The sequence below is a fragment of the Xiphophorus maculatus genome, chromosome 17, assembly GCF_002775205.1.
Source record: "Xiphophorus maculatus strain JP 163 A chromosome 17, X_maculatus-5.0-male, whole genome shotgun sequence".
In the NCBI taxonomy this organism is placed as follows: Eukaryota; Metazoa; Chordata; class Actinopteri; order Cyprinodontiformes; family Poeciliidae; genus Xiphophorus; species Xiphophorus maculatus.
Window position 1 is genome coordinate 4,902,888 of NC_036459.1, and position 20,751 is coordinate 4,923,638.

Below are 20,751 nucleotides of genomic sequence, written 5' to 3' on the forward strand. Positions count from 1 at the left end.
ATTTCTTGATTCTGAAGCAAAGAACTAGCATGGAAACAGAAAAAAATGAGCAAATAGTTAAGTGGTTAGACATATGCTTTGCAATTTAGTTTTACTAATAATACCAGATAGTTATCCTACAATAAAGTAACAGACTAGTCAAACACCAAATCGTATAATTTCCTGTCATATGAGGAAACGAGGCTTTCAATTAAAAAAATAAAAATTACATCTAGAAATGAAAAAAACATTTCTAATTTTAAAGAAAAACTTGTGTGTAAGTGTGCAGGAATCTAACCATGCTTGCATGTCTTGCTCTGTTTTGATCCTCTTTTGCGCCAAGTCTTTATACAGCTCATCAGTGATCTTCTTCCTCAGGGCCTCTTCATTCACTAGAGACAAAAAAAAAGAGGGAAAATGAGAAAATTAAAGAAATTCTTAAACACAGCCATGTTTTATATAGAGGCAACAATTAGGGAAAAATTATTGATTTTTAACACAAAGCTAGGGAAAAATAACAATCTACCAAAATAAAACATCCATGCCGTTAAATTCGTAATTACTCTCTGGCAAGAGTGAACAAATTTTTTTGCTCAACATATTGAATGCATAGTTTCAAAGAATAAAACTAGAATTCCAAAACTAATACATTTAGGACATGTTTAACAGTGCTGTTTTGCAGCTAAAGCAGAATTAAGATCTGCATAAATCTATCCAGGAACAAAGTTAAACCCTGTAATATTTGTTGTGATTTAAACTCGACGGACCAAAAGCGTGTGAGCACACGAACAGGAAACCAGCCACACAGAATAATCAGAGTTTACTTTTTTTATTCTTTTTTAGCGCTAGAAAAGAGAGACGCTTAGCCTCACAGGCTAATTTGTTGTGGAGTGAATATAACCGAAATTATACAGCGTCTGATCAAAAACGGACGATCCATTCCCTATATCTAAGACACGCCTATTGGTCGCCTGATGTGTTACGTCAGCTTAAGTTTCCATTTCTACAAAGGCCTTTGTGTAAAAGTGAAGAATTCCATGTGTGTAACAAACTTTGTGTGCGTGTCCTTGATAAGCGTCTCAACACTGTCATGAGGATGCTGGAAAAACAACAGATAATTTAAAGACTCTACATCCTCCAGTTAGTGCCTAACAACAGTCAAGTCAGAAAAAGAAAGAAAGTTAGCCCAGTTAAGCCTGTTATCCAGGTCAAAATCAGCATGTTTTAGGTTTCTAATTTTACATTAAACTGCAAACACTCCAATATGTTTTTTGCACAAAAGAGATCAAAGAAAGAATAATGGCCTTAATAAGTTCCTTTGGGCAAAAAAACAAACATCATATCAGCACAAACAACTCAGATCATCTGTCAAGCACAGCGATAAAGGCTGATTCTTCATACTTTTGTTGGAACAGGAACTTGGCAGCTGCCTCCAATCGATAGCAAATCTCAACTCAGCTGCCTCATGCAAAAGGTTTATGATATAAAGCACATCAGCAAATCTACAACAGAATTCAAAGCATGTATAATGGACTAGACCACCATGCAAAGCTATTCTGTTCTGGTCCACGAACAAGGGACAGATATTCATCTTTGGAAAAACAAATCTAAATATTGTCAATATTAAAAAGATAGAACTCAGAAAATGATCCTTGCACGAGGTGCATACAGGATATTAATTTTCCCTGTTGCAGATTTCGTACAACAGATTAATCACAAACATTATAGTCCTTAACACCAATAGTTATACTCGGCACACATCCTTCATAAATCATATCCTCTAAATATATATATTTATCTTCTATGATGGATTTCTGAATCTATTATCTACTTGGGAGTGTTGTAGAGTCACTATACATTTTTAAATTACTCTTAATGTCTTATCTTAGAGTTAAAAACAACTTTAACTTTCTAAATTTTCTAAACACATATTCGTCGTCTATAACAAATCTTCATGTTTAGGAATTTTGCCTTATACACAGATTAATCCTCCAACAAGTGAAAAAACAACAACAAAACAAAAACAACGGTAACATTGAGGTGAAAACTGCTGCTCAACCTGTCACTGAATTTCCAATACTTCTTTATAGAGTCGGCAAAAAAATAAAAGGGCACATAGACATCTTTTTCCTAAAAAAACATAGTTCAATACCACCCTGTCAACACATATTCGTGTCATTGACGACAGACGTATATGACTCCATGTCCTCACCAGTCTATCTTGGCAGGTAATTAAGCATGAAAGTAAAGATGCCGGCCGGCGACTGGGCCAAAACGTGCTCTGAAGGCAGAAGTGGCATACGGTGTGCTGCAACACTGCGGTGATGAAGGGGGACGTGTCTGAGCCTGTCAAGATTAGTCTCCTACTGCATTAGTTAGATGGGATAATCCCTATTGTCAGAGTCTATTATTACCTGGTAACATGTGGTAACAGCAGCTGGGAAAAACATCATTATTACTAGAATAAGATTAACAGAAAGAAAAAACAAGGTTACAGATATGGAAAACAAATTTGTTTGAAACAACAGCCAGATTCCAAAGCATGGATCTAAATACAATATTTAGTCAGTAAATTGAAGAAGGTACTGATGAATATAGTTTGTCAATTTACTGGTCATGATCTTTCCATATCTGGAAAAAACTACAGGAATGACGATATAAAACAAGTGATTCTTGCATTCTCTTGAAATGTTAATATCAGTATTGATATTACTTTTTTTATATTACTTCCCTTACTGGAAAATTATTGATTCTCTTAAATTTGACAAGGTATTCTGTGTAATATGCACTTTCCAAAGGATGAAACAATAAAAATGGCACATTTTAACAATTATGATGCATAATGCTCTAAGCCAGAAACACATAATCCTGAATTCCTATACAAGTTAAAATACAGACAAAAAAAGTTGTTTTTTTTAACTTAATCTTTTATGTTTGGAAGCACAACAACAAGCAAGAGTGGAGGCGGGAAGCTGATTCTCACCGCAGAGAGAATCCTCAACGACAGCCTACTGTCCAGAGCTCCCGAAAATAATATCCATCATGTCTGGCTGCAGTTCCAAGTACTATTCATCTCACAGCACAGGAGTCTGAAATTGTTCCTGAGCTGCCATGATCACTGGTAATACAGTCATTTTAGGTGAATATTAAATCATCATGTTGCAATTAAAAAAAAGAAATTATTCACCATTAGACCTTTTTGATCACTGATGTTCACTAACACCATTGAGGCATTTGAGGCTTCAAATATGGGGGACAGATCAGAAACCGCCGATATGTAATGCATTACTAAGCTTGAGTGGAGATATTAGGGGGGTTATGTCCACAAACAGGCTATAACTGTTTCTGCATTGACGACATTGTAAATTAGATTTACAAAAATGTAACAAAATATATACCTGTGTATAGCCACTGTAATATGTCATCATGCTGTGTTGGCATTTGTGTTATTGCCAAAACTTGAATATATATGAGAAATTTGTACTTTTTTATCAACAATTAAAAATACATTCACAGAGCACTGCCTCAAGTATATTTCCAAGGCATTCAAAATTCAGGAAAGCTTAGACAATTCTACATTTCCTCTGCGGCTTTCCAAAGAGAGGCTTCAGATTGCTGGCGAGTCCACAGGGTCAGCCACAGAACAGGTTGTAATATGATAAACACTGTCTGGGGTCCTTGAGGGAGGCTGTTTGGGTCAGAGACAATTCCAGATTGACAGAGACCTTGTCAATCTTGAGTAGGACATGTAAATGTTAAAAAGATTAAAAGCTCATCATCTTTTTAAATGCGTCTCCCTCTTTTTCCACTCCACCAATCACTAGGCCACATGGAAGAACCCACAGAGGAGGTGGCGAAGCAGCGAAGCTCAGGCTATTGGCAGTAGAGATAATAGACAAAGGCAAATTGCATTTCTCATCAGAAGTTTCATTAACCCCGGGACCCACACGGAGGGCATAATCTGTAACATTACCACTTCCTCACGTTTCTACCTTGCGCTTTGGTCGAGTCACTACACACCTTCCACAATGCCCAAAAAAGAATAAAAAGGACAGGAAAAAGTGCCAAGAGCAGGTTTCCAACTTATGATAGTACAACTGCAATTATATCATTTTCTTTCTAATCAGACTTCTTTGGTAATGTAATCTCAAATTACAGATTGAAAAAAGAAAAACTTTTAGTTATTTTCTTACAATAATAAGGATGCTTTGAAAGAGACAAAGATGTAGTTCATCAGTGTCCACTTTATGCATTTGCGCTTCCACCGCAATTTTTCTTTCTCATCTTTCCATTCTCTTTTCTACCCCCAGGAGACATTTTTAAACAGACTATTAGTCCAGGACTGTGTGTGGGCCCTGGCATATGAATATTTATAGCATATTGGAGAAGGTGTAGGAGGTTCAACCTTGACTATGGTGTAATCAGCACACATACTTACTCAGGGCATGATTTAGAGACAGCCGACCTGCTGAGAGCCTCACTCGATACCCAACTCTCGTGGACACACATAATCAATGTCTGCCTCATTAAGGTCGCACCCTTTGAGAATTGGGCTGAACTTTGTAACATTTTTAACGAGATTCACATTCACATTCATCACACCTTCCTTTTTTTTATTCCTTAAAAAGAGCGTGCCCAAGCATGATCAATCGAATAAGTTGACTTTTTTTCACCACTTATACAATAGTTGGAACATAGTACCTTTCCAACTCTTTGAGGTGACCTCCCAAGGCTAATACTATGAATGTCAACACACAATATATGTGGATAATGAATGAGTCATGTGCTAAGTTAAAGGACAGTTGTAGCAATGGTGCTATGAAAAAAGTTGCCCCAAGTGGACACATTTTTTCTTTCTTTATTGTTGCCCTAGTTTCTTGTGAAATCTTGAACACTGATTTTTGTAGTGGTTTAGGTTCATTCACCTACTACAGGAGTAAGGTATTGTTTGAGATGTTTCATAAAAACACCTCAAGACAGAATTCAGGCATTTTCTGGCTGTCTTTATGCATTTTGATTTGCAGTGAGGGAGGTTCAAGTCGGCCTGAAAATGTTAAGCCTCAACTTACCAAACAAGGTAGCCAGAGGTCAGCATTGTTTTTGTTCTATAGCAGTGCGAGAGGGCTTTGTGGATTGACGCAGTGCTGTACTGATATTTAGGGTGATGTCTGTTGATGCAACCAGCCAGCCGAAGAATTTATAAGCATAAACAAGGCTCAGAAGTCTTTTCTGATGCGAAAATTAAGGTAAGATACATTATTTAAATTGAAAACATTTGCTCAGTTTTTGAATGTAAAAAGAAAACAAGTAAACATATGAGCCATGTCTTTCAAATGAAAGGTCTAAATAATTGATGAAAAATAAAATGTTTGGTATATCCTAATCTTTCATGAGATGAAGATACTTTCCAGTGATAATGAACTTGCTGACTGCTACATAATTAAATGAGATAATGCCATTTGTACCTCATCATCTGTTATTCAAAGCTAATTAACTCAAACAAAGGACTGATAACTTTTTACAGCATGAAGAAAAATGAAAGTAGTTTCACAATGGGGCCCAATGGTCCTCCAGGCTTTTCTTGCTGAAGATAAATGAATGCATTTTGTTATTCGTCTTCCACAATAACCAGCTCAATCTGCTAAAATGTTCAAACTGGGGCATCATAATGGCATTTTAAGCAAATAAAAAGTCATTTTAATAACTGATACTACGAGATATATTTCTCTTGCTTGGCCTGAGCACTGCCACTTGTGTCTGGAATCTGAACTGAACCGTCAGTCTCAAAATAAAAAATAATAAAAAGAACCTCCATTGAGCTGAGTACTGGGGCCCCTTAAGGTTGTGTGCTCAGCCCTTTGCTGTTCAAACTAATAACACCTCATGTGTGGAAAACCTGATAAATATAAATAAATAAATTCAATGTAAAAGAAGAAAAACCAAACCTTTGTACTCAACAGACAAAAGCAGAAGTGACGCAATAAATGACATTAAATTGTGAATATATTGAATGTGTGGAAGTCCTGCATTTCAATGTGGTAGCTGCAACATAACAGACAATAGTGGTCTCCAGAGGTTAGTCAACGGAGCTGGAAAGGTCACTGGAGTGTCCTAACCCTCTGTCCAGAATGTATTTCAGAGTGGCTGCAGAAACAGACTTTTGAACATGGTCAGAAAACCTTTCTATGTAAACTATTTGAACTGCTGCCATCACATCAATGGGACTGGACCATTAAAAACTAAGCAGAATCCTGCCACAACCTGCTAACAAACTGAACTACTATTACTGGACTTTAAATTTTTATATATATTTTTTTTTTACAAAAAGCTGTTGAATGATCCATAACTAATCTTACTCCCTATAACTTATAAATAAATTACATTTTTCTTCATGGGCCAAAATAACTTTTTTTCTCATAGTATATTGATATTACATTATTTATAAGGTCACTGGAAATTATGAGGCTATCTGATCAAGTGAAAATAAAACGTACTAAATCCAACACTTTCATGCTTCTACACAGTAGTGTCTGTTTAAAACCTTTCTTCAAATTTAGTAAATGTCTTGCAAATTGAAATATTTTCTTAACTTAAGGATCTGTATTTGTCAACTTGGTTTTACACAAATGGCCTTACATTCTTCAGCCAGAGCTCTGTTTCTTACTGCAGGCATGACACAGTCTGCTCTTAAGAACTTAAAACATGCTTTTTAAAAAAAAGTACATTTCATTAGGCCTTTAAGTTTGTTGTATTAAACTGTGGAGGTGTCGTTCGAATCACTGGAGTTAGTGTGGCGTGGCATAAGTTGGCCTTTTTTAATTACCTCACTGACTGAGCACAGTCAAGGATGGAGTGGTCTGCGCACATCATGGATGCTACTCTAAAAGGAATCTACTCCCACTGATGCTTCTGTGTAGTGTAATGAGCAGGTAACATTCAAATGTCCTCTGTCAGATAAAATACAACAATTCCTTTTTTTTCCCCCTCTTTGCACTGAATAAGTAAACACCAGCTAATCCCTGTCTTTCTCCACTCCTTAATTATAAATTGCACTAAATACAGTTTGGAGGAGACTATTTTAATAATACCAGGAAACCGTTTTCTAAATCCACAGTTAATTTTTTTTCCTCTCAATTCTGAATAGCAATCAAATTACATTCAAATAGTCAAGTTCAAATGTAGAAATGTCAACATTATGAAGAAGAACAAGTGTAGCAAGTAAATTTGTGTTGAACTTCGGGGAGAGGTTTTCTTAATGCTGCAACAAGCAGTGAGATAATTTGGAGGTAAGTTACTCAACTATAAACAGCTACCATGAACAAAATATGTAATATTACATAATCCAGAATGCCACTGACTAATAATCACGCATAGCCTTTCACAGTCTGTAGCTCACATACCAAATTAATTTCACTCTTCATTACATGAGATACAAACTATTAAGACTCAAGTCTTAGACTTGAGTCTATTAAGACTCAAAGTCTTAGACTTGAGACTTGACCAATGAAATCAAGTCTGAAGTCTATAGGGCACACAATTAAGCAAGTCTAAAGTGTTTTATTTTTGCAACTTAAGTGCAACTGATGTTAGAGTCTCAAGTACGAGTTGCTTTCTATGTCAGAACAGTGCCCAAGATGTTTGTGTATGGAAACTTCTTAACAGATTTCTTTTTGTCGTGTTGCTTGATATGGAAAGCAGTTCGTTTTCCCAGCTACAGCAGCTGTCAGATGAGACAAATCCTCAAAAGCAAAGCTAGGATCCAGAAAACTAAGAGAAATACATAAATAAGTAGATAAAGAGTCCTAAAGACTCTGTTGGTCCCCAATCATTATGTTGAACTTTCAGTAACCTTTTTCATTAAAAAAAGAATTAATCATGTCATTAACAGTTGGTGGATGGCAGTAAATCACTATATGACAGTAGCTACTGCAAGGCCAATTTTTTAAATTAAGACTAATTATAATTGCCGTGAAAAGTTGGAGGCAAACAGCTTAAGGTGGCTTATAGTTAACACCCACACAATAGGCACAAACAAAATGAAATGCAAAACAAATCTATGGCATGTTCAGTACTACATAACCTTTGCCTTCTAATTAAACATGTTACAGAAACCATGTCCAAGACATTTCAAGACAAAATGATAACCACCAAAAACATTACATAAACATAATAGACAAGTTTTTACTCTATGTAGGACTAAATTTAATGAAGCTGCTCCTGAGGTATATGTTTTGTATAAAGCTAACAAATTAAACTAGAAATTTTCTGTAGAAATTTAAACGGGGCATGCCAAAGTGTGCCCATTGGTTGGAACAAAATGTTCTAATGCTAAAAATTAGCGTCAATGCCAAAGTAAGCTACAATATACTCAATAGCACATGGAGAGTCACAAGCATGTTGGGTAACATGGACCTACTCCATTCAGTATGTTAAAATTTGCGTATAAGCTAAAATTAACTAATTTGGCTAATTTTAGCATTTTGGCTAGAATTAGCCAAAATGCTAATGTTAGCCTAAATGCTGCCAGTAGCATGTGAGGTATCACTAACATGTTGTCTTACATGGACTTCGTCCATTCAGTGTGCTAAACATGGCTAAAAAATCATTTTAAAAAGTTGCTAGAAAGCTGATTTTAGGGAAAAGGCACTGCCTGCTAAAGTTTGTGTTAATGTTAATGCACTGCCTTCTGCTTTTTACTTTGTGGCACTTGGTTACCAGAAAATGCACTTATATCTTAGCAACAGATTAACAACAAATATTGTTATTGTTAGAAAAACATAAGATTTCCTCTGCTCTTTTGAAATACTACTTATCTTATACTACTTAAGAATTGTTTATTTGGTGAATTTTTATATAAAGTGAAATTTTGTTGGGGGTTTTTTGGTTATTGATGGTAAATATATTATAAAACAGACATTCAACACAAAAGTAAAAATCTGATTTATACTTCGTGGGAGTTCATTACGAGAAGAAAAAAACGCTCATCTCTAACACCAAATTAATAACAAGTAATATTATTGTTTAAAAAAACATAAGCTCTTTTGAATCACTGCTTAGACACAACAAATTTAGAGTTGGTAAACTTTGCAAAAGTTAAAATCTGATGTTTACTTTATGGCACTTGGTCACCAGAAAATGTGCTTATAGTATCCCCTCACGGGATCGAGCCACACATTTTGAAATATGTATTGTGAGGGGGCACACAGCAGTACGAGCCGCATTAACGGTGAAAGCAAGCGGCAGTTATTTTGAGGTGCCTTCAGTGGTCCTATGCATTGCTATGGGAGATCCCAACAACAGTTACTGATGTGTCAAAAATCAGAAGAAACCACTCCCACATTTTCCCTAATAAGTTTTATCACATCCTTTGTCTCAGTCAGCTTCATATTACTAGAACACGTTTCTAAAGATGTATGCTTCTGTAACATATTCTTTTTGCTATAAGAAATGAAACTCACCTGCTGGTGGCACAGCAGGTGGCGAAACTGGACTTGACTGAGGCACAGCCACTGGCTCAGGGACTGAAGCAGGTGATAATGGTTCCGCTGTGGGCTGGGGAGGAGGTGCAACTGGTTCACAAGAAGCAGTAAACTCAGGCAGGGGAGCTGTAGGTAAAGAATCAGCAGACTGCCGAGGCAAAGAGTCCCCTGAAGGAAGCAAGGATGCTGGCAGGATGGTGATAGGTTTGAAAATAGGAGGGGAGGAGAGGGATTCCGACTTAGGGACGTGTGAAGGAAGAGGCTCAACAGCCTGAGAAGGACTAATAGGTTTGATTACTGATGGAGGAGAAGCAATGGATTGAGTTAAGGGAGGAGGTGGAAGAGGAGTTACAGTTTCCACCAAATCAGAAGCATGGCAGGAAGCAGGAGTGAACTGTTCAGTGTGAGCAGGAGTGGGTGCAGCAAGGGTTGTTAAAGGCTCAAGAACAGAAGCAGCAACAGCGTTAGCAGAAACTGAAGGAGATGAATGAGAAAGCACCAAGTTAGCTTTGGTGTTCTCTGCTACCTGTTGTGTGGGAGGTTTAGGAGAAGGCGTGGCCACAGACTCTGTAGCAGATGGAGCTCGAGGAGCTACAGGTTCTACAAAAGGAGGAGGGGGAGGCAAGGAGGTGGCGAGGTCAGCGAGAGGAGGAACAGGTCGCAGTAGAGGAGACGGAATGAGGGTCGGTGCCTTTGAAGTTGCTGAAGTGGGAGTATGTTGCTGCTGTTTTGGAGGAGTGGTGGGTTCCTTCATGCGCTTGATCACATTTTCAGAAAGCTGTAAATGAGAAAGAAATCTCTTAGGAGAATATACCCAAACAAGAATTTAAGTACATTTCCCACAAAACCAAACTTTGAAATTGCATAGAACAATTACAGCTCATTCAATATCTTACTTAAATATTCATTCCAACTGAACCTTCATGCATTTGATTGGAACTGATTGCGACGAACTTGATCGATACTTTGTAGAACCATCTTTAACTGCAATTACAGCTGCAAGTATTTTGAACATGTATCATATTTAGAGAAAAAAAAGCAAGTGCCCAAACTTCTCAGTGAGATTGGATGAAGAGCATCTGTAAAGATTGTTTTCAGGTCCTGCTACAGACTGACAATTGGATTTAAGCTTGCACCTTAGGCCATTCTAACTAAGGAATAAAGCATTTTAATACAGCTCTGGTTGCACGTTTACTGTTTTCTGCCTTCATTCTCCTGTTTTTACCTCCACTTATCCTTGTAATCAACCCTGACCAGCTTACTTTTGTCCCTGCTGAAGAAAAAACCTTCATCCACATGTGTCCTCCTTATAGCACACGGGAAACATCCAGCAAGTGCTTGTGCCTCACCCTTGTCATTATCAGATTATGGATTGAACAGTGCTCTGCAAAATGTTCAAAGCTTGGAAATTTGCTTCATAATCCATAGCCCTGCATTTTGATTGCATTTTATGTAATGCAAGATATGAAAAGTAAATCAGCAAACCACTTACAAGTGATTCAAACTATTTTTGATTCCAATAATACAGTCCTGAGAGATTGTTTGATGTGCTTGGGAAACACGAACACTTTGAAAATGCAAGGCAGCAGCTGCAAGGCAAAGTGTCTTTCGGAATCTAAGATGCAGGACATTAATATTGAAATACACAGTTACAATAATGTTTATTCTTGCTGCATTGATATTTACCAACAATTTTGTTTTAGCAAAAGTAAAGTACTAAGAAGTGAGTGGAAAACAACATAAACGTCAGTACAAAAAGAGCATGTTGCAGGATGTTTTAACTGTAAACATGCACTGTCAATGTCAGTGTTCAGGGGGGGAAAAAAGCTGCAATCACAAACTGTCTCATCTGGTGGTCATCTAAACATTTTACAAGCGAAGCAAAAGATCTGCCTGCAGGAATCCAAAGTGAATGCTGCACTGTTTCTGTCTGCACACGCCAGTCCTTTGGGTCATCTCTTGAACATTTTTAAGAGAGGCATACATTTAAAAAGGCACATCATGTCTCCTTTCAAGAAAAGTGAATGGTAACTGATGAGAGGAACTACTGCTGCTAGTCTGAAAGCAAAATCACTTCCAATTCTTTGCAAAACAGCATTTTGGTTATAGAAGAAAAGAAAAAAAATTGTTCCGAAGTTACAGCCACGATTATCTTGACAAGATTAGATCACTTCTTAATGTAGCGCCAGAAGAAAGTAGGGAAATCACAAGCATTCTTAGCTGATTTTAGCCCCCAACAGATCATTATTTATATTCTCTGAAAATGCAAATGCTTCTTATGCTATACATGATGAAGTGTCAAAATTCTGAATTACTGGTGAATATTCTTACTGAAAAGACCTACTACTAAAAAAATGCTCCTTTCCTCTATTTTTAAACCAGTGTCCTGCTAAACAAATCAGCTGTGAGACATTTAAGCATGTGTTGCAGCGATTCTACTTGTTTATGTGGATTCACATGTAAGTTGAGTTAAATCTGAATCGTATTCATGCCAAAATTGTCAACTCAAATCCTATCAACAATTTTCAGAATGGAAATATTATATTTTATACTAAGCATTGGTATGATCACTAAAATCCAACAGAGAAACAGTTGTTAAATCAGAGGTGAAGAATCACAGTCCTCGGGGGAAGTGTCCTGCATTTATAGACACATCATCTCCTCCACCTGTTCATATGTTTTCATATCTTTTCCACGTTCAATAGGAAATCTGGGTTCAAACATAAAAACATACAGTACACATGGCCTGAGTGAATGCCAACCTTCACTCAGAACCCGTGATCTAATTGGCAGGGGAAATGCAAATCCATTCATCTTACAGTAGACAAATGTTATGGGGTGACAATAAACAGGACTAAACAAAAGCTTTCCTTGTTGCTCTAACAACTGAGTAATAATAGAGTCAAGCTCACTGAAGTGTTATGTGATCAGCGAAAGCCTCTCAGGCTATATTTAACATCAACTGAGAGTGGCACAGGTGAATTTGTAATGGCAGCCTAATAGCAGAGGCTGCTAATAAAACACATTATGCATATTGTCCTCTGGACAATAAGACAATTAAAGGAATAACAAAACAAGAATGAGAATGAGGTCAACCTTTCTTTATCGAGATTTCTTTTTAAACTCCACAATTCTTGAACACATTTGCAACTTGCAGTGCTGCAAAGTTCACACTGTTTGAAAATCAAATCTCTTTTCCCCCTACTTTCAGTAGAACTTCTAGCATTGGAAGAGTGAGTGAGTGCAATGCTTTCACTCTAGTTTAGCTTGTTTTATATTTATTAACACCGTAAGCTTACAGCCTCATTTCTGACAGGATATCTGCATGTGAATTAAATAAGTAACACCTGTTTCTTTCAACAGGTCTACCCTGTAACTTACCCGTATGCCCTTCACCACTGTTATATTGTCGTTTTCGTCTGACTCGAATGAAACACGGCGGGTACTGTTGTTTGCTCCCATTGTCAGACCGCAGGGTGTCAGAAAAGTCGCTTATCTGCGCTGCATATAACGCACAATAAAACCACACACTTCTGTTTTTGTCCCGGTTGCCTACAGCCAAGTACAAATGTGGCCCAAACTACACGGCTTCAGGAAAGTGCTCACTTCCGTAGCATGACGTTTTTTTAACAACGCGCAACGTTATTGGTCGAGTAAGTTACCCGTCTGTGTATCGAGGATGCTTATTGGTTGTTGCTTTGAAGTGGGCAGAGTGGTATGTGACAGGCGGCAGTACTGTTCTTGACTTTTCCTGCTTCACATGAAGATATTCAATTAGGTTTATTATTTCCATACATACTGAACTTGGACGGCTGGTAGTGTCTGTGATGTCAACCAATCATTTTTTTAAAATAGTCAAAACATTCATATTTAATTATATTTTTCATTTTAATGTGTAAAACATATTTTTACACAATGCTAGAATTAGTGTCTTGCACAAATAATGTAGGTATACATGCTACATACTCATTTAAAGCCTAATTTTGTCTCACAACAACAACACAAAGTGAGACAGCACTATAAAGATGAAGGAAATGTATACTTGGTTTTCAGGAGCATTGTGTTTCTTCTCTCTAATAAATGTTTTGTAACTAAATTAAAACTCCAAATGTAATGGATTCCCTCGGTCTGATGGAATACACCTGTGTAATAAGAGCAACCATGATTCTTTTTTCTTGCTACTAAATACCTCACAGTACACTGATAGTTGTATTATATCTGGACCCTGATAACTGATGTTTAAAAACAATATTTTAGTTGTTTTCTTGATGCCACACACCTGCTTCCCGCTGCTGTGAATATTTCCCCTTTTTCAATTTATTCTGCTTTTGTATTGCCATCAAACATAAACATTATAGAGCAATGAACAAAAAAATAACAAAGGACCTGAAAAAAATACAAAAATCTGTTTTGGAATTATGATTTGCACAATGAAATATGAGAACAGATAAGTATAAGCAGGAAATAAACATAAAATAAGACTAGTTTTTATTGAGTTTAATGGATTTTGAAAATTTAGTATTCATTTAGAGAGCCAAAATAAGAAAAATGTAACATATTTGTAATAAAGTCATTAAAAATGTATGCATGGAAATACTTCACAGGTGATAAAACTCCTAAAATTAATCACAATAAATCAATCATCCACACTGAAAAGGCATTATTCATGATTTATATGAGAGTCGCTTCATTCGTTCAGGTTTTTAATATATTTGTGTAAACCTACATTGACAGACTCTCATGCGGTCTCGCAGAGTAGAAAACTGCAGGTGGAAGTTTGATGGCTCTCTGGGAGGGGGAACATGACAGCTCATATGAATAAACCTGATATATTATACACATATCCTAGCGCATGTTTAATAAAACTCTTTTATACCTATCCTTGCATTTTTGTGGTGGCTTTTTGAACCATGAGTGTGTGCAGATCATGTTAAACAATATGAAAAAGTGGAAACCCATTTAAAAATTTAATACACATGCTTATTGTATAGTCAGTGATCTAATAAATCTTGTAGACAATAAACACTGACCAAAGGCATTTGTATATAATGCAAAGCCATTCATCATGGGGTTCTTTTTTATACATATAAGCAACTTTGAATGATATTGGTTTTGTAGTAAAGGAAGTTCAAACGGCTTTTACACTGTGATGTCATTCCCCAAAGAAGACCCACTGCACTACTACACTCTTGCTAATGCAGTGCCCTGAGGCTTTCTTTGAAATGCTTCAGGTTTTTCCTTTTTTTTTACACAGCAATGAGACTGAGTGTTGGAGTGTGAAAAAGACTCTTTCTCTCTACACCAGGCTTATCAGAGCAAGAAGGATTTATCTTACTGTCATGCTTGTTGATAAAGTTACTTTATTTTATTCATTGTCATCTCTTCAGTGGAGTCAGTTGTAATGTTCATCAGAAAGAAGCAGTTTTTCCTCCATGCTATACATGTTTAAGATTTGCCTTAAATTTTACCTAGAGGTTAATTTAATTGGTATCATTGTCCATCTTGTTTTTGATCATTGTAATGCTCCTTCCTGCAATTGATCTAATTATGAGATTTCAGTGTTGTTTCTCCAACAGGCAAAAAAAAAAAAAAAAAAGTGATTCGAAATCTGCCTTGAAGACACCACAGGCTTATCTTAATTATTCTGCACATCTTAGCTATCTCAAATATTCAACACACAAAACTGAAAGTTTGAGAACATGAATTAGAAGAGAAAAAATCCTGCTTAATTTTCACTGAATAAAAACTTAGTATCATAAATTCAAAGGCCTTCAAACAAGCTTTTACAACCTTGTTCATCTTTCAACACATTACTTTTTCAGAGCAAGAAGTTGCTGTTTTACAGCAGCTCACGTTGGAGAAAGTAGCCCGGTGGAATACTTAGACTGGTGGGAGATGATTTGTCAGTATAAGGTGAGGTGATAAGAGCTTTGAAACCTAACTTGGACTTGGTAATGGGAAGTGTTTTTTTTTCAATTTTATCATTAAAGACAAACAATAGGTCCTGCATGACACAGCAATTGTTTTTTGGGGAGGTGGTTGAGAAACAAAGATCACCCGCAATGTTATCTCATCATTCCACTGGCACATCAATCAGGGCTCAGGCTGCGGGAGATCGACCTCCTTTGCTCCAGAATCAATGCTCTCTTCCATTCTCATTGGTACAGAAGATATGGTGAGAGATACAGGGCACAGGAGGCCTGAAAAACCCAGCTCTATATGTTCTAAATGGTGTTGGCTATTAACTCACTGACCTTCACTGCCTGTCTCCTTTCTCCTTTGCACTTCCTTGTCAGTCTCAGGAGGATCAGAGCGAAAATCTAACAATAAAGGATTTATCCTCTGTGGTTAGATACTAGAATATATCTATGATAGCACCAAGGAATAGTTAATTGCATCAAATTTTGTACAATTTATCATGTTTTTTTCCTGTTTAATTTGAAAAAAATAAGCAAGAAAGAACTATTTCTTTACATGTTTATCTCATTCATGCTTGCAGGTGTAAGAAGTCTAATATTTGTGATACTTACCACTGCTGGAGGCCATAGGTGTCTCCAGACCTGAACACTCAGAGCTGATGTTTTAAATAGCATCAGACCTTTGGACAAATATAAAATAAAAAAAAATTAAAAAAGTGAAAGCTAAAATAAAAACAATCTCTATGGATTTAACAATAAGGTCTGTACACCACTGTCAAACATTCAGGAGTTTTTTTCAACTTAAAAACAATGTATTCTGTTCTAACAGTATGTGATATTCTCAACTGCAATGTACAGAGTTGAGAAAATAGTAGAAGTTCAGTTAAGGGATCAGACACACATTTAAAAGGACGTTTATGTAAAATATTTTTGGGTGAATCAGAAATAAAATAAAACAAAATAATTTTTTTTGCATCCAGTCATCCAATCAGTGCCTAAGAAAATCTAATGACTGTATGTGTATCCTATCTATGGCTGAAAATGGAGAGAGAAAATTATTCCAAATTATGGGAAAACAATTCAATTGTTAATGAACTTAAGAAAAACAGCAGCATCAACAACTACAACACATAACATGTATACATTTTTGTCATCACTTTCACTCCTCCTCCTGCCCCCAAGTCAAACTCTAATAAAAAAAAAGAAAACCGTAGAACAAGTAGGCATGGATGCATATTTAGCCTACAGGAAGTAATTAATTTTATAACTTCCTTAAAAATTACGTTGCTGGGTATGAGAAGGTAACTACATGTGAGCTGGTTACATCATCAGTTCCACAGGATCCTTTTACTGATTCTACTTCAGCAGCCATAGGAGTTACAACGGCTAGTTTCCACTTTAAAAATACAACTCCCAGAACACCTTGCGCAACCACACGCTCCCTGCTTCCTGTTTGAGTGCTGCAGCTGGAAAAAATGGCAGCTGAAACAGGCAAATATAGGACTGCTGTAAACAAAAACAAAGACCCCTCTGGTCTTCTTATCTCTGTTATAAGGTAAGGTTAATTAACATTTTATCTCGGAGGCTAACAGTGCAGTAAGGACGTGAGAAAAGCTTTTCGCTGTTTATATTTGCAGTCAGATAACGAGATGACAGCTAGCTTTTGGAAGCTACATGGGAGGTAGCTGCATCCTTTCTGTGTTATAAACTATCAGATAGAAATAAACGCTCGTTTACTGTGGCTTTTTATTGATCATTTCATTTACAGAAGTACTTGAAATTAATCAACAATTATAGTTGTTTTTATTTTGAAGAGGAAAGGAAAATAATAGCCGCGACGAGGTATTATCTGTAGATGGCTAACCTATTATTGTCATCACAACCCAAGGAAAACACAGGAGAAAACTAAAACAAATGATACAAACAAAACAAATCGCGTTGAAACCCCTCATTGGCCACATTTTTCCACACATTTTATTGAACTTATACATGATTAAACAAACGCAATACTTCACAAGTGTACACGGTTTTGAAATGTTTTCACCTACTAAGTGTGGCGTGCATTTGTTTTAAACCCTTCCCGAATCAATACAACTTTTTTAACCACAAATTTCTGCACTACACAGAGGTACAAGTCTTATGGGATATGTCTACCAAGTTTGTACATGTAGAAACTAAAATGTCTGTAATCTGATTTGTAAGATTGTTCAGCTTGAGCAACTATTGCTGTATTTTGTCTGCAGCTCTCAACATTTGATTATGTTGCCCAAATAGAACGTGAAGTCATACACGAACAACAACAACAAAAAACATCCCTACAGCATGATTTTGCCACCACTGTGTTTCACCATTATTGTGGTTTGTTAAGACCAGGGAGATGTGCTGTGTTATTTTCCTGCCAGTTGTAGTGTTTTTCATTTTGGCCAAAAAGTTCAGTTTTGGTCTGATCTGACCACCTTGGTGTTTTTTTACTTGGAATTTGGCATTCTTTAGCAGTTCAAACACATCAAATATTTGATGTGTTTGATGGTCTCACAAAAGTGTTTATGTTAAGTGTTTCAACTCATTTATTTTCCCATGCAGGTTCATTTCCAATGTTACTAATTCAGTAACATTGGAAGATATTTGGTTGAATTGAATTTTATTTGTAGCTACCAGAATAAAGGGGACACTTCACAATCATGCACTACTTTGTGCTGTCAATGACATGGAATGTCCGAAAAATAAACTGATGTTTGTGGCTGTAATATGAGAGAGTATGAAAATGTTTAGTGGTTTCAATAGTTTTGCAAGGTACTGTATTTATTCTGTCCTCAGTCGTGACATGGAAGATGTTTCCTATGCACAAACATTCAAATCTGTTCACTTAAGAATCCTGTTTTATTGTATTATCAGTCAAGGTGCAACTTATGTCATATTGCCTTGCTTTGCATCTTATTCAGGACTCTGTCCAGCAGCGATGATGTGCAGGACAGAGAGACAGAGAAGGGTCGTCTGGAAGAGGCCTTTGAAACCTGCGATAGAGATTTGGATAAACTGATTGTTCAGCATTACGCTGAACTCACTACTGCAATCCGGACCTACCAGAGCATCACAGAGCGCATCACCAGCTCCCGCAATAAGATAAAACAGGTATGAAGAAGAGAAACCCTGTTTCACACCTGCAGTAATGCCTGTCCTGGGTGATCTGGTCACATCCAGACACACTTAACCACAGGTGTTAATGCAGATTTTGTAAAGTTTTGCCTGCATTAGTTCAGCAGTTGGCATTATGTGTTTGTCACAACAGTGTGATGTTTCCTTTGACTGTTCTTGGAGCTGATTTGCCATTGTAAAATATCCCATCTTAATCTTTTGCTAAAACAGTAGTTCTGATATGTTTGTGTTCAGATGAGATCTGAGCATTGAGGTGTGAAGTTGTTGGGCTGTCTGCTTTTATGTGATTCAGCCCAAACGCCTGCTACCACCAGCTGTGAACAGCTCCAGATGTCCAAAAACAGGCCCCAGTCAATCAGATGAGATAAAACAAATTCATTACTAACTTCCTGTTAATTCAGGCATTTTATGAATTCCAAGGCAACAACTAAAGAGTCTGTGATCAAAATTCAGAACAGCTTGTTTTTATTTCATTCTGTTGCCTTTGAGCCATTCTTATGTTGAAGTGCTGTTTCCAAGCAGAACTTGGTTTTAATTGAGCTAAGATGCACATTCTAAACTTTGATCTTATAAGATGAACCTGTCTTTCTTCTGTAGTTATTTTAATCTTACGGCTGAAATTAGTCTAAAATTTTATGACATTTTTTTGTTATTCAAAACGATGACTTTTCCAGTTTCAGCCTAAGATCTTTTTACCTAAATTAAAAACAAATGCGGCTGTGGATGCTGTAATCCTTTTCGAGTCACTTAATGTTTGTATGAAAGCACTAAATCCCCTGAAAATAGCTTTAAACTTGAGATACAGTGGAACATTCTTACCTAACGCTTTTTCTTCTTCTGTTGTGCAGGTGAAGGAGAACCTGCTGTCTTGCAAAATGCTTCTCCACTGTAAGAGGGATGAGCTGAGGAAGCTGTGGATAGAAGGCATTGAACACAAGCATGTTCTCCAGCTGCTGGATGAAATTGAAAGCATCAAACAGGTTCCTCAGCGTCTCGAGACCTATATGGCGAGCAAGCATTACCTTCACGCCACTGACATGTTGGTGAGTAAAGTGTGGAGAAAGTGGAACTTTTTATCATTTTAAATGTGCCTTAGTATTACGTATTGACACATGAGGCAGTACTGATGGGGTTGCCTTTCAGAATCCTCCAATGTGCCCATAAACACAAGTGTTTACAAACTGCTGCTACCAAAGATTGATTCCCTTGCTCCTTTCACTGCTTTAAAGAAACCGTTTCTAGCCTTGAATGGTCCAGTGGGTGCAACCCGCATCATCTAAGTGCTGTGAGGCCACTGCAGACGCGGGCGTACGTGTGCGCTGTAGCACATTTGATGTGTTTTGCAGTATTCTCAGCAGGGTGGGTGAAGGTTGGCATTGACAACTAAACGACCGGGCACTGTGGTGTGTATGTCGCTTTCCTCTTTCCCGTCCAATGTCACTCCCACACATCTTTCTCCTCCGGAACCTGCTAATAATTAGTTTGCTAGAATGGGGGTTATCTGAGGAGGAGGGAGAAAAAGAGAAACGGTGGCGCAACCACAAGACCGTGAAAAATCCTCTTTTGTGTGGGTGGAAGGAAATGGAACGCCATTCAACCTGTGCTCAGTCAATACAGTGCGTTTTAGGAGGTTGTAAAAAGTTCAGTCAGTTGGATGCATTACCTTTGTCATGCGAACTTTAAATGTGCTTTACTTTATAAGCAGGCAGCCATTTTACTGCCATCGAGAAAGTGCTCTTAAGCCCTTTAAACAAAATTTTGTTCGTTTTTATATTTGAATATCTTCTTAGTGGCAGTGCTCCTGCTTTTCCCCCTCTGTTGGCATTTTTATTTGGTATATTTGGTCCAAATTCAATTTAAATCAGTTCAATTCAGTCAAGCCCATTTATGGATTAAAAGTCATGAACACAATCCAGTCTAAGCTAAATTATAGCACCATACAATATGATTGAAAGTTTGGGTAGCACTGTTGCCTTGCAGCAAGAAGGTCCTGGGTTCGATTCCCGACCCGGGGTCTTTCTGCATGAAGTTTGTTCTCCCTGTTCATGGTGGGTTCTCTCCGGGTACTCCGGCTTCCTCCCACCGTCCAAAAACATGACTGTTAGGTAAATTGGTTTCTCTAAATTCTCCCTAGGTGTGAGTGTGTGCATGGTTGTTTGTCCTGTCTGTTTCTGTGTTGCCCTGCGACAGACTGGCGGCCTGTCCAGGGTGTACCCCGC

General features: G+C 37.2%; 2 protein-coding genes across 3 annotated transcripts in view; one reads left to right on the top strand and one right to left on the bottom strand.

Moving 5' to 3' along the window:
* Positions 1-13,068, bottom strand: part of chchd3 (coiled-coil-helix-coiled-coil-helix domain containing 3) — a 67,439-nt gene extending 54,371 nt beyond the window's left edge. Inside the window, exons 1-4 of one of the 2 annotated variants that reach the window (XM_023350589.1) lie at positions 12,840-13,068; positions 9,985-10,236; positions 9,438-9,531; positions 278-371 (exon numbers count right to left, since the gene is read on the bottom strand). In XM_023350589.1, the coding sequence (XP_023206357.1) occupies positions 278-371; positions 9,438-9,531; positions 9,985-10,236; positions 12,840-12,920 (521 nt within the window). In that variant the 5' untranslated portion in view covers positions 12,921-13,068. Of the gene's footprint in view, positions 1-277; positions 372-9,437; positions 10,237-12,839 lie in introns of both variants that reach the window. The other variant, XM_023350588.1, reaches the window with a different exon arrangement.
* A 3,762-nt stretch (positions 13,069-16,830) lies between these two features.
* Positions 16,831-20,751, top strand: part of exoc4 (exocyst complex component 4) — a 118,051-nt gene continuing 114,130 nt past the window's right edge. The window contains exons 1-3 of the mRNA XM_005807412.2: positions 16,831-16,931; positions 18,319-18,508; positions 19,381-19,575. Of these exons, the coding sequence (XP_005807469.1) occupies positions 16,852-16,931; positions 18,319-18,508; positions 19,381-19,575 (465 nt within the window). The 5' untranslated portion in view covers positions 16,831-16,851. The remainder of the gene's footprint in view (positions 16,932-18,318; positions 18,509-19,380; positions 19,576-20,751) is intronic.